Below are 15,187 nucleotides of genomic sequence, written 5' to 3' on the forward strand. Positions count from 1 at the left end.
GGCCCTCTGTTTGGAAACACCTTGTTTTGTTTTTTTTTTGTTTTTTTTTTAGGGTTTTACGGCGCTTGCAACACATTAAGGTCATATCAGCGCCAGTAAAAAAGCAAGAAAATGGATTAGTAAAAAGTTTTATAATTACAATTAAAGCACCCAAGAAAAGGTAAGACAAAGGGGAATTGGTTCATATAAGAAACAAGTGTAGATTCCAAGAGCACACTATCAGTGCTTTGAGATCAGCTAAAAGTCTCATCCTGATACAAGCATAGGTTCCAACTATGAGGAATACACTCAAATGTTTTACAAATCATATATAATATTATCTAAACAAAACATAATACAGTGCATAACAGAGAGATGATTTACAAGGTAAAAAATTATCTCCCAAAAACTACCTATACCTACATTTGACTGTTTCCCTCTCAGCCAGGGCATCCGACCAGAACCAGGACAAAACCAAGTAATCTCATTCCAAGACAAAGACAGAAAGCAAGTTGGAAAACAGATATAGGGGGATAGAAGACACAGTAAGTACCTCCCTACCCACTATGAGAGGTCAGGAACCCAACCCAGTTTGTAACGCCTTGCCACAGAGCATTCGTGAAAAAGAATCTTTTTCTATTTTTAAACGTTCGCTTAAAACATAAGTTTCGATTTTAGTAGATGATATGAGAAGCAAGATAGGTGTGTATGGTTTCTGTTCCGTTGTGTGTGTGTGTGTGTGTGTGTTTGAGAATGTTTCAGCCAAAGTAATTTGTGTCTCGGAGTTAGGCGCTATATAAGTTTTCAGCATTATTATTATTATTAAGGACAGTAAATGGACTATCCAGCATTATAAACACAGGAAATGACAAAATTACTTGGGCGCCAGAAATATATAGACCTGTTAGTGAAAGGTTCTTTCATTTTTTTTGTAAAGAACAAAAGGGTTAAAATGAACCATTATATGCTGGACGAAACTTGGCTGCTTATACCTATAAAGGGTAAGGTCATATCAGCACCAGTTGACGTGCGCATATTGGCTGGTCTGCTTGTCGAACGCAATTATGGGCCTGATTTAACACTGTTGTAAAGGACAATATGTTGGGTTGGTTTGAGAGTATTTCCATTACAACAATGAGCCCGTAACCATTTGGGTCATCAGAAATGTTTTGTTTTTGTTTTTAAGGGTTTTACAGCGCTTGCAACACATTTAGGTCATATCAGTGCCAGTAAAAAGGAAGACAATTGGATAGTGAAAAGATTTTAGATTTACAATTAAAAGGACTTGAGGAAAAAGTAAGACAAAGGAGAATGGTACAAATTGGGAACAGATGGAGATTCCAAGAGCAACCATCAATGTACTTAGTTTGAGATCACCTAAATGTCTCACCCAGCATAAGAACCCACTAAGAGGAATACATTAAAAATAACAAATACTGCAATACATAACAGAGAGATGATTTACAAGGAAAAAAAATATCATCTCCCAAAACAATAACTATGCATTTGACTGATTCCCTCCCAGCAAGCACTGCGGCCAGGGCAAAACCAAGAAATCTCATTCCAAGACAAAGACAGAAAGCAAATTGGAAAACATATATAGGGGGATAGAAGACACAGTAAGTACCTCCTTGCCCCTCTATGGGAGGCCAGGAACCCCCATCCAGAGAAGACACAATTCTCCTTCCTGCCCACCATGGGAGGACAATGGACCCCACCCAGAAACTTAGCTTAGACAATTTTTTTATTGTAAGAGAAAATGAACAAGTGTTTTGAAATAATATGGGATATAGACTACCTGTTCTTAATACCGTCCATAATATAATATAGAAGAGAGTGAAGAATAGAGGACAAGTCACATCGTCCGTTGGGTGATACATACAAACAATTAAGGAAGTGAAGAAAAATGACCCAATACAAATGTAAGTATGTACACTTTTATTTGGTAGTCATATGACCAAACATTATCATGTGACCCATATTTACAAAACAGCATTACCTTAGTTCATGCTTTGAAAATTGAATCTTAAAGATTTTTGCTTTTTATTTTATTGCCTGCCGGGAATGATTTAAAGTTTCTCAACTTGCAGAAAACGCCCAGTCTATAAATCTGATATTATTTAATTTTGACCCGTTATAAAACTGAATCGAGGGATGAATTCCATACATATCAAAAACAGTATTAACAATCTGATCATTTTAACTCTAAATTCACTTTTGTTGTTGTTCCTGTTGAATCTGCTTCAACATAAGACCAGATTCAGACCAAGGGTCATAAAATATTATAAGATTTTTCCATTTCTTTGTATTCATTAAACGGGTTATTTTTATCGAGCCCAATAACACTACGAGCTTGCAAGTATGTGCTATTACACGATAAAAATATAATGAATTTAGTACATACAAAGAAATGAAATACGTTTATTCCACCCCTCCATGTAAGATTATTAAATATTTCGTGACCAAATTTTATGGTATTAGTACATCTGTTCACCATAATTTGTATTTTTCTCCTTCTGCTTGAATGACAATTTGACCCCAAAAATAAAAACGTTGGATTTGTTTTGTATTCATGCGTACCAAAAGATTATTTTTAATTGACAATCAGCCGCCTTTTACACCTTATTTCACACCAAAAAAAAAAAAACATGCGCGAAAATATTCTGCAATCCATGAATAACATTTTGATTCAACACATTCAAAGCATTATTCAACGATTACGTATTTACTAAGAAATGATAGGATTTTCCAATGGGAGGGGTGGAATATATATTAATTATTGTCTCCCACATAAAGAAATATTCACAGGTGCTGTTTTATGTTGCAACATGTTTAGGTCATTTAAGTCATTTAAGCGCCAGTAAAAAAAAAAGAAGAAAATAGGATGGCAAAAAAATCTAGATTTATCATTAAACGAGAAAAAGTAAGACAAAGGGGAATGGGACTTATAGGGAACAGATGCAAGATTGCAAGAGCACACTATCAGTGTGCTTGGTTTGTTTTCAACTCACTAAACCCTAACACCAACTATATCCGTAGTTTACCTGGGGTTACTTTTACCCCATGCCTATTTATTACATTTTTATGAGACATTTTATTGGAGTGGTATCAAGGCTATTGTTTTTAGTTTTTACATGTTAATAGTTGTTGAATGAAAATATCTATGCACAAGCTCAATTTCAATAGATATTTTTTTCCAATTTTGAAAAGTAGCAAAAATCTCTAGGATTGAGTGAGTTAAGGGGTTTACGGTGCTTGCAACACATTAAGGTCATATCAGCGCCAGTAATAAGGAAGAAAATGGGATGTTAAAAAGTTCTAGAATTACTATTAAAGCACTCAAGAAAAGGTAAGACAAGGGGGGGATTTGTTCAAATAGGAAACATGTAGATTCCAAGAGCACACTATCAAAATACTTAGTTTGAGATCACATAAAAGTCTCATCCAGTCACAAGTATAGGTCCCAACTAAGAGGGATACACTCAAATGTTTACAAATCATAAATAATATGTAAACAAAACAATACAATGCACAACAAAGAGATGATTTACAAGGAAAAAAATACCATCTCCCAAAACTCTAACTATACATTTGACTGCATCCCTCCCAGCTAGGGTATCAGGCCAGGGCCAGGGCAAAACCAAGTAATCTCATTCTAAGACAAAGACAGAAAGCATATTGGAAAACAGAAAAAGGGGGATAGAAGACAGTATGTCCCTCCCTGCCCACTATGGGAGGTCAGGAATAGTGTTAGATATCCCGGTGAAGGGTACCAGAGGGAGAACCAAACTATTTACAAAACATAAGGTAATTCAAATTGCACTATTGAATAAATAAGAAGTAATCAACACAATCGGACAAAATGTCTGTACAAAACTATCGACAAAATCAGTCAAGACTTTATCTGGACAATACATTGGAAATGAATCACAGAAAAATTGCAATAAGAAATGACAAATCTTACATTTTGTGGCTACAATGTTTGTTACTTTGTTTTTAAGGGTTTTACGACCCTTGCAAACATTAAGGTCATATAAAAAAAAGGAATTACAATACAAAAGGTACTAAATCAGAAGAAGAAAAAAAAGGAAAATATATTATGTATATATAAATAAGAGTGCACCACATAGTATTTTTCCCTACTCATCAATTTCTTTTTAAAATATCAAAGCAAAGTTAAAATAAATTAAGATATGTGTCAATGCATGACATAATCAGTCAAAAGGTGAAAATTTTGGATTTGCATTTTTTTTTCATTTTCTGAAAGAATTTGCTCCCCAGAGCATTTTAATCTTTATTTGAAGTAAATCGGATGATTTTTCATGAAGTTATGGTCAGATGTTTGGGAAAGTTATTCAGCAACTTTTCTCAAATTTCAAACTTTTTCAACTTGACTAGTTGTAAAAAATATTTAGAAGTGAAATTAAGCTTTGATATTTCCTGAAGATATACAAAAAGGGTTGATTTTATCATTTTTGATAAAAATTGACCTTCTAACTAAACTTGACAAAATCTCAGTTCAAACCTTTTCATCATCCGACAGATTATGTCATTCACTGTAACATATACTAAGGTTTGTTCCTTGTTTTTTTCTATCTACTCAATAATCAAGCGATCAAACAACAAAAGCAATAACACAGCACACAGCTCTTCTCTCTATCACTGTAAAGTACTAATCAAAGCATCAAAAAACTTGCTCCTTTCTTCTGTCTTCATTTCAATGACTGGGGAAAGAAAATATGTTTTGTTTATTTAATGTTAACAAATAAAATAACAAGAAATGAAGTGAGTAGGAAAGTTCCAGAAGACAACAGAGAATAAAAACTTTTGCAGCGGCGATGGGGGCTTGAACCCGCGACCTTACTGGTATGACAACTCCGCCTGGCTGGGGAGATTGTGACTCTACCGTATCAGCTATCGACGACCCCCCAAAAAGTCACTTCAAATTCTAGTCTATCTAGAGCCTCTCTCCCTGACTTCTTGAGGTCACGGGTTCAACACACACAAAACGCTGATAAATTAGTTGGCCAGCATAAAAGCTTAATAGTCAATATAACATAGAAACGATTGAGACATTGAGTATGTATGCTCCGGTATTTGGGGTGATTTAATTCAGAAAAGTGAGTGAAGCAGGCACTTATGTTGATAATAACAAGAAGTGAAGTCAGGGAGAGTGGCTCTAGAGAGACTAGAATTTGAAGTGACTTTTTTGGGGTGTGGATAGCTCATATGGTAGAGTCATGATTTCCCCAGCCAGTTGTCATACCAGTGGGGTCGTGGGTTCGAGCACCCATTACCGCAAAGTCTTTATTCACTGTTGTCTTCTGCCACAAATAAAATAAACATAACAAAATCTTAAATATCCACACTTTGTTGTTATCATACTCTTGATACCTTTCAATGATTATTTGGATGACGTTCAATTCTATCATTACGGACAAAGACCACTAGATGGTACAGGTTGGTTGAAAATCTGCATTACTTGATCATTTCTGGGTTAATATCATATTCAGACATTAGTTTTTAACATGGTTTGTCTATCTCTTATAAAAATTTTTGACATGTATCAATAGCTTAAAACTCAACCAATCTATTATAGTTTTCTTTCTTCATTCATATAATTAATATTTTCATTCAAAGAATGAGAACTTGTCAATATATTATGCGGCTATGTGGTCTAGTGGTATGACACTCGCTTTCAGATCGAAAGGTCCTAGTCCTGGGTTCGAGCCTCGCTCGATGCACATGTGAGTCCTTGGAGAAGGCTCTTTACTCACATTCTCTCACTGTACTCAGGTGTAAAATGAGTATCTGGCCACTAACAGCGTTGTCTCTGTCCGAAAAAATTGTAATATTGCCTAACAGGCGTCATGCCCCATCCTACATGTTAAATGTTGCTGTGGGCCAGGGACCCCTTGTAAAGCGTTTTGAGCACATTAGTGGATATTGCGCTATATTAAAGCTCAATTTAAAAAAAAAATTTTTAATATTTGACAATTTATGACTCACTTTAAATTTCAGTGAATATTATGAAAAGATAAATTCCACACTTACTATTAGCATCAAAACCATTGAATTTAACGGTAGATTTTGATGACAGGGCTGCTTGCTCAAATGCCTTGCCAAAGAAACTGATTGAAGATGGACAAAAAAAAAAAAAATGTTTAGGTGAGATGAAAGATGAAAAAATTAATAATTCAAAATAATGAAAACTCATCTAAATGCATTTGAAAACAAATTTCTTTAGTTATCTAATCATGCAGAAAGCTTCATCATATTTTTTAAAAAGGGTTCACAGCGTAAAACGCACACCCTTGTGAAGAATGTAGGAATTAAAATTGTCCCAACTATCAGGAGCCTCTGTGGTGTAATGGTAGCACATCTGACCGGTAATCAGAAGGTCTGAGGTTTGATCCCCAGTCAAGATTGACTGATTTTTTGGGGATGGTTTTTTTTCTTTTTGTATTTTCCTTTCTTGTTTGGTCTGGCACCTTTCACACACACTTATTCAGTTCTTTCTTACACCAGTGCCTGTTCCTTAATGTATTAATTTGATATCTTTGTCAAAAAGAAAGATATGAAAAAAAATGATAAAAATTACCATTGTATCTTCAACTTCATATAAAGAAAAATGATGAAGTCTGGTTAGAGAAACATATTTAAAATGGATATTAAAAAAACAAACTAAATCAACAAACAAAATAATAGCAACCATCAAATGGTGATATGGACAACAGTTAGGTGAATCCTAATGTCTTAAGCTAAGAAAAAAATAACAATGTGAAATTGAATGTAAGCTTCAATTTAATATACGAAAACAGGTAAAATGGAAGTTTTGGGTTTACCCTTTATCAACAAAACAGGATGAATGAAGCACTACAGACGAATGAGATAATGTGGTAGTGGCATTGTTAAGATGAATCTTTTATCTGTTTTCGTATATTAAATTGAAGCTTACATTCAATTTCACATTGTTATTTATTTTTTCGAGCTTCGAGCAGCAACATTTATATTAAGCAAAAAAAACAAAAGAGAAAAAATAATAATAATGTTGGCATTTTTTCCAAGATTCATATCTAATTGATTAAAGATAATAAAAAGAAACTTACTTTTTCCTCTCATCATCTGTATCCAGTGGAGGGATTCCAACCACCAAGCAAGTGCCCTCGTCCAAGCTTTGAGGTACGGCTAACACCAGGGGCAGGCTAGGTGCACGCTTGTTACGACTCTAAAAATTAACGGATTACAGAACAGTATTTTATTGGTGTCACACTAAAGAAGGAATAGTCTGATGTAAAATAACTTGAGCTTTTATACAAGTCAAAGTGATACTAGGCTGCTAGAAGCTGTGGACTGTAAAAAGTAATAAACAACAAGGAATATAACCGCTTCAAAAAAGGACATAATACCAAACATGGAACGTTTCGGGCTCAAAACACTTCTTCATCCAACAACACAAAACAATAAAGACATGAATACATTACTAAATTCCAGATAGACGACAGATTTAGTAATGGAATTTAGTAATATATTTATGTCTTTATTGTTTTTTGTTGTTGGCTGAAGAAGGGTTTTCAGCCCAAAATGTTGTGTTTGGTATTTTGTTCTTTTCTGAAGCTGTTATATTCATTTTTGTTTAGAGGTTTTATATAGCGCAATATCCACTAAACGTGCTCAAAATGCTTTACAAGGGGTCCTGATCAACAGCAACACATAACATGTAGAACGAGACATGACGCCTTTTAGGCGATATTACATTTTTTTCCAACAAGGACAATGCTGATAATGGCCAGGTACTAATTTTACACTTGAGTATGATAAGAGAATGTGAGTAAAGATCCTTTTCCAAGGACTCAATTATGCGCCGAGCAAGGCTTGAACCCAGGACCTTCAGATCCAAAAGCAAGTGTCATACCACAAGACCACATAGCCGCACGTAAATAGTCTGATACCTTATGTTTTTGTCAAAAGTATGATTTAAACTTGACGTTTGTAAAGGAAGTCTAAATTCTTCAATCTAATTTTAACAACTCTTAGAGATATAGTCATTAAGTTAACCCTGAATTTCAACAGCATTTGACTATAGCTATCTGCAGAGGTTATTTTATTTTTTATTTGCTTAGCTTTGTTTTTGCTTTTTTTGGGTGTTTTTTTTTTTTTGGGGGGGGGGGGGGGGGGTGTTAATATGTAAACTTTAAGCAGTGCAAAGTACTATAACAAAATAGAAAATTGTGGTGAGAGAAAAAAAATGTCAATGAAAGAATATGACAAATTGGGCAGCAGACACAGTGAAACAGTGCCTACCCTATCAGGGCAGCTGGATTTTTTTTGGTATGATTATTTCTTGTCTTTTCTTTCTGCTGTGTCTGACACTGACACTATTTCATACACAAGTTATCAGATTCTTGTCAATGAAAAGATGGCACCATACTTACCACAGAGCAATGGCCCTCTAAAGTGAATCGAGCCAATCTAATCAGACATTGAGGCTTGGTGAAAAAGCAGAAATCTGTCGATCCCTGATGGTGATAATAAAAAATATAAGAGTATAAAAAGTGGAGGGGTGGTTTAGATGCTAAAATATTATATCATTTTAGTCTAAATTATAAAAATTGGTTTGATTCTTTATCTGTTTTATTGAAGACAACGGATAGTCTCTTTACAAAAAATCAAAATCTGTCATTTCTGATCATTTATCTAATTAAACCATTTTTTGTCAAATGTTTCATCCTCACATAACGGCAACACAATTTGAGGCAAAGGGTGGGTGACAAATAATTATAAACATCAAATTCTTTACAATTTCTTTTTTTCTTCCTCCTTCTGGTCTATGATTCAATTTTTGTTATTTTTTTAATGAAAATAAAAGTTAATTGGAACAAAAAAAAATTGTTTAAGAATTAGCCATTTTATTGTAGTGCATATAAATTTTCGTTTTTGGATTGACAAGCAAAATCATGAACTAATTCATATTTAGTAACAAAACTAAATTGTGAGTAACAGAAAATTTTATTATATTTGAATTAAGTAATAAAGAAAAACAAAAAACAAAACAAAAAGAAAACATATAATTTACCTCTGTAACAAAAGTGTATAAAAAAGGCCCTGCTGAGATGATACTATGCATATCAATGAATGTCTGGACCTGGGATACAATGCTCCGTATTTGAAGTTTAGCCGCTTCAAGCCCTTTATCAAACTGCTCTGGATTAGTCCTGCATTTAAAAAATGAAACATCAGTGAAAATTAGCAAATAACAATTATTTATCAAACTGTCTAAAACTACTAATGTGACTATGTGGTATGACACTCACTTTGGGATTGGAAGGTCCTTAGTTCGAGTCTTGCTGGGTGCATAGTAGAGTCCTTAGAAAAGGCTCATAACTCACATTCTCTCACCATACTCAGGTGTAAAATGAGAACCTGGCTGTTAACAGCGTTGTCTCTGTCGGAAAAATTGTAATATTACCTAACAGGCATCGTGTCTTGTTCCATATATTACATGTTGCTGTTGGTCAGGGACCCTTTGTAAAGCGCTTTGAGCATGTTTAGTGGATATTGAGTTATATAAATGCTCTAGTTCTAGTTCTTAATTCTACCAGTATTGAGCTTTTTTCCCCCCTTCAACTGTTTGTAAAGAAAACCAGTGATCCATTCAAATGCCCAGGAAATACCAATTCACTATTATCCTTTGTCCATAATCAGCACAGAACCATTTCTGTAGTTGATAACATCAGGAAATGCCACAAAAAGACAATTTAAAACATATCATATCTTATATAAAAATGACAACAAAAGTGACCAAAAAAAAACAAAAAAAAACAAAAAACACCTTTAGCTGAGAACACCATGAAATAACGATGCATAACATTGTTAATACTCTTCAATCGAGAAATCTTGGTTTATTTTTTTATTTATTTATTTTTGTTTGTTCATTTTTTTTCTTTTTGTTTTTTGTTTTTTTTTGGTTGTGGGAGGAGGGGGGGTGTTACTTTACGAAAATTTACAGTTTTCCATATTGAAAATTATTCCTCACCTGCTTACAGCTTCTGAACTGAGCAAAAAGTTATCTGTTGCTGATTTTGTGGGATCCTGAGAGAAAAGAGAGGGAAGGGTAAGGTCATTGAGCAAATTGAAGATTAATAGTATGGTGTGACAGGAAGCAGCAATTGAAGTAAAGAGAAATTCCTGCAAATTCAGGGGTGAACTGTTAACTGTAAACACAATTGGATTCAGTAGTCTGATGTCACGCCGCCTGGCAACGGTGGCCATCTTGGTTCTAAACAAAGAAAATCATTACTTTATATTCTTCATGCTGGCTAGAACTTTTCATATACCTTGTGATCAGAATGTGTAAAAGTCAAAACATGATCAAATTTATGGGGTTTTTTTCCTCTGGATACGCTTTTATGCTCGCCGGAGAAACATTTAATACGGGCGTCCGCCATTGTTCCGTCAGTTTAAGCCAGTGTTACTAAGTTACCATGAGTCATTAGGAAGGAAGAGACGTTACGACTGTTGAAGAGTATTGGAGGGAATTTAATTAAGATGAACTCTTAGGTCTGATATATCAATGCATAGACTAATCAATCTTTTGTATGCAAATGGCAGTGACACAACATATCCACAAATGCACATTTCCAACATTTATTTGCAAAGATGATTTTTTAGACACCTGTTTTTAATTAACTAGTCAGTAAAGTTTTCTTGTAATGAAACAAGTCAAGGTGACACTAGGCTGCTAGAAGCTGTGGACTGTAAAAAGTAATAAACAAGTTTACTTTCCAAGATTTTTCTTCAAGAGAAGACCTACCAATTATCTCTGTCGTCTATCTGGAATTTAGTAATGTATTTATGTCTTTATTGGGTTTTTTTGTTGTTGGATGAAGAAGGGTTTTGAGCCCGAAACATTCCATGTTTGGAATTTTGTTCTTTTTTGAAGCTGTTATATTCATTTTTGTTTATTACTTTTTAATGAAACATAGCATTTCTTTAAATTCAAGTATACATTCCATTTCATTGATGAAAAGGCGCCATATAAAAAGTGCTCAAATTAAGGTAAAGGGGTTTGCACATGATTGAACAAAAGTACATTTATTAGTCATCATTTTGTTTTGTTTTACAATTGGACACAATAGTTCTAAGCAGTTAGTTAATTTGAGCTATACAAGTAGCTCATAAATGTCCTTAAATTGCACTAAAAAAATAAAGCTGTATAGAAATATAAAGAATTTCGCAAAAGTGACATGCTGCCTTGTTCAGGATTTAATTTTAATTATGAAATTTGAATTAAATAAATTTTTTTTTGGGGGACTTTTTTTTTTAATTAGGAAGATTAAAATAAGACTTTGAAACAGCAATAAAAAATAAACCCTCAAATTCTATTATCTTAAATCTAATTTCGGACTCTTTCGCTCAAACATAAAACTCCATTGAGGTAGGGAGTCAAAAATACTGCATCTATTTATTATGGAGAGATGGACACTCAATCTTCAATCTATGTATTTGCAAAAGGCCCCATGGGTCCATCAGTGCATATGTTCAGTTACCAGTCTAATCAAAACAGGGAACAGTCACAGATTACTTTAAAAAATATTATTCTAAACAGATTAATGTATATCGATTTTCAAATTGATATCCAAGGAAAATAATTTTTTGAAGGCAGATTTTACTTGTTTCTGTTTTTGCTTTTGGGGGTTTTACCACGCTTGACACACATTAAGGTCATATCAGCGCCAGTAAAAAGGAAAGAAAAGGGATAGTAAAAAGTTCAAGAATAACAATTAAAGCACTCAAGAAAAATTAAGACAAAGGGGAATCGATTCAAATAGGAAACAGATGTAGATTCCAAGAGCATACTATCAGTGTACTTAGTTTGATATCACTAAAAGTCTCATCCAGACAAGCACAGGTCCCCACTAACAGGAATACACTCAAGTCAAATATATATATATATATATATATATATATATATATATATATATAATATATATATATATATATATATATATATATATATATATATATAAACACAAAAAATTAATACAGTGCATAACAGAGAGATGATTTACAAGACAAAAAATATAATTTCCCAAAACTCTAACTATACATTTGACTGCCCCACCCCCCCCCCCCCCCCCCCCTCTCTCTCTCTCTCTCTCCCTGCCAGGGTCAGGGTATCTGACCAGGGCCAGGACAAAGACAGAAAGCATATTGGAAAACACAAAAAGAGGGATAGAAGACACAATAAGTACCTCCCTGCCCACTATGGGAGATTTTACTTACCACAGACTCCAAAATGGCAGCACACGCATAAACATAATCTGTAGCACATGTGATATTTTTGTATCCATATTGTAATGAAAAGGAAGGTAGAATCACTTCCAGAGGTTCCAGGCTGAAAAATATGAAGAGATTTTAGCTATTGTGCGGCTATGTGGTCTTGTGGGCTGACACTCGCTTTCGGATCAGAAGGTCCTGGGTTCAAGCCTCGCTCGGCACATAGTTGATTCGTTGGAAAAGGCTCTTTACTGACATTCTCTCACAGTACTCAAGTGTAAAATGAGTACCTGGCCGTTTACATTGTTGTTTCCTAACAGGCATCATGTCTTGTCCTACATGTTAAGTGTTGCTGTTGGCCAGGGACCCCTTGTAAAGTGCTTTGAGCACATTTAGTGGATACTGCGCTATATAAAAAACTCATTTATTTATTTATTCATTTTAATTGCCAATATTTGTGAACTCCATACACAGATTTCACAACTTTGTTTCATAATTGACATCAATGAAATAAAAAAATGAAGTTTAAAACACTCCAAGGTATTCCCCCTTGAAGTTTAGGACAATTGCTTTTAAAATAATAAATGAAGAGACATTTGGGCCTTACAGGTACAGGGCTGGGAATCGCGATAGCTCAGTTGGTAGAACACTCCCTTCACACACGAAGGGATCGAGATCATTCCCATCCCGGGTGCAGTCGAGGTTAGTTTTTTTTCTGTGCCTCCCTGTCCACCCAGCAGTGAATGGGTAGCTGAGTCTGTTAGATCTGGTGGAAAGTACTTTACGATAGACTAGCGACCTATCCAAAGGATAGCAAGAAATTGCAGTTGTCCGTTTCACACTATGGAAAACGGGATAAACTCTGGCCCCGGCTCCATAAGCCGAATGGCTCTGAATGACTACTTTTTTTTTTTTATTACAGGGAATGCCCCCCATACTGCTTTAAAAATAGAAATATGTGAGATCATAAAGAGCGTAAAACTATTTCAGCCTTGAAACTCTTTAAATTCATAAGATTAATTACAACAAATAGACATGCACACCACAAACATTATAACTATTAAATTCTAAAAAGGGTATTACAGAGGATTAAAAGTGATTGAAAACGAGGTTAAATGTATGAAGTCTTTTCTCATAAAAGTGCATTCATCATAATAGCATTGAATCTAATGTTTGTGTGTTTGTTTTTAAGGGGTTTTACGGCACTTGCAACACATTAAGGTCAAATCAGCGCCAGTAAAGAGGAAGAAAATTGGATAGTAAAAAGTTCAAGAATTACAATTAAAGCACACAATAAAAGGGAAGACAAAGGGGAATTGGTTCAAATAGGAAACAGATGTAGATTCCAAGAGTACACTATCAAAGTACTTTAGTTTGAAATCACCTAAAAGTTTCACCCACACACCAGCACAAGATCCCACTAAGAGGAATACACTCAAATGGTTACAAATCATACGTTAAAAATAAAAAATAACAATACATAACAGAGAGATAATTTACAAGGAAAAAAATATCATCTCCCAAAACTATTAACTATACATTAAACTGTTTCCCTCCCAGCCAAGGACTCCACCAGGATCAGGACAAAACTAAGTAATCTCATTCCACGACAAAGACAGAAAGCAATTGGAAAACAGATAGAGGGCGATAGAAGACACAGCAAGTACCTCCCTGCCCACTATGGGAGGTCGGGAACCCCACCTAGGCATTGAATCTAAGAATGCTATGCTTGGTAACAACAATGAATCATAGTAATAAAACTTAAACAATGAAAACCCACCCATATTTGGTCATAAATTCTTTTATTTTATCCTTGACCTCTGATCTCACAGTAGAATCCATTGCTGAAAATTGTTGCTTGCATTGAATGAGTGGGAGACTGAAATAGGTGAAAAAAAAATAATTTTTTATTAAAATTTACACAAATTTCAATCAACCGTAAAATAACATTGAAACAGATTAAAATAATAAAGAGCAAATTCTACTTGCCCCCAGATTCCGAGATGCATTTAGGAATGTGGCCAGTTATCCTCTTCCGATTAGTAATTTTATTTGATCATCGTAACACAAACTTTAACCATGACATATATGGATAGATTCAAAGAGTTACAACGGTCCCAATTCCTCAAATACACTAGTAGATTACAACTGACTTTGCCAATCTAAAGGTTTAGCTAGTATCAAAATCAAAGCAAGTAGAAGAAAACAAATTATAGATATATCATATGTGTAAGAAAAATCAAGGCATTATGCCCCATAAATCCCTTCTCCTTTCAAAAGAAGGTAAAACCACATATTTGTAAACAGCAACAATAATAAGGTATAGAAATACATTTAATAATGAACAAATACAAAAATGTCCACCATGTAATATGACCCACAGCATCAAACTGGAATTTATGTCAGAATGAAATTGATGGAGAAGACTGAGATTAAAGACAAAGTGATCAAAATTAGAAATATAAGATTTTTTAAAAGTTATATAAGCATGAAAGCATTTATTTTAACTCAAATGTTATGTTTACCATAAAAAACAATTTTAAGCATAAAATATCGTTTTGAGAAAATTGATCATAAATATTGGTGCAATAGATCTCAGTGTAGTCAACTGCTTATTTCAAAAGAGATAAGGTAATACTTACCCCATTTCAGCCAAGAACTCATGAAGTCTTTTTTGTCCTTTCAAAGACCACAGACGGAATTTACAGGCAAATGGCGCTGAGTGACAGATGCTGTCAAACAACGTCCAATGTCGATATAGACTTATATTCAACTCCTCTTCAAAGGAAATTCTGAGGCAATTGATGGACAGCAAGTTCTCGTCATCATTCAACCTGGCATTTTGATGGAAGATGCGGATGATTTTTTTTAAAACAATTATTAAAATTATTAAAATTATTAAAACAACCAGCAATTATTTTTTAAATCT

At 34.2% G+C, this 15,187-nt stretch overlaps 1 protein-coding gene across 1 annotated transcript in view; it reads right to left on the minus strand.

Moving 5' to 3' along the window:
- Positions 1–1,902: 1,902 nt before the first annotated feature.
- Positions 1,903–15,187, minus strand: part of LOC144967478 (cell division control protein 45 homolog) — a gene marked incomplete at its 5' end in the record, with an annotated part of 15,949 nt that continues 2,664 nt past the window's right edge. The window contains 9 exon segments of the mRNA XM_078904784.1: positions 1,903–4,703; positions 6,034–6,110; positions 7,089–7,207; positions 8,415–8,498; positions 9,056–9,194; positions 10,016–10,071; positions 12,265–12,376; positions 14,039–14,137; positions 14,901–15,092. Of these exon segments, the coding sequence (XP_078760910.1) occupies positions 4,639–4,703; positions 6,034–6,110; positions 7,089–7,207; positions 8,415–8,498; positions 9,056–9,194; positions 10,016–10,071; positions 12,265–12,376; positions 14,039–14,137; positions 14,901–15,092 (943 nt within the window).

This window comes from Berghia stephanieae, chromosome 3 (assembly GCF_034508935.2).
Source record: "Berghia stephanieae isolate SIO BIC M18660-M18661 chromosome 3, UCSD_Bste_1.3, whole genome shotgun sequence".
Lineage (NCBI taxonomy): Eukaryota > Metazoa > Mollusca > Gastropoda > Nudibranchia > Aeolidiidae > Berghia > Berghia stephanieae.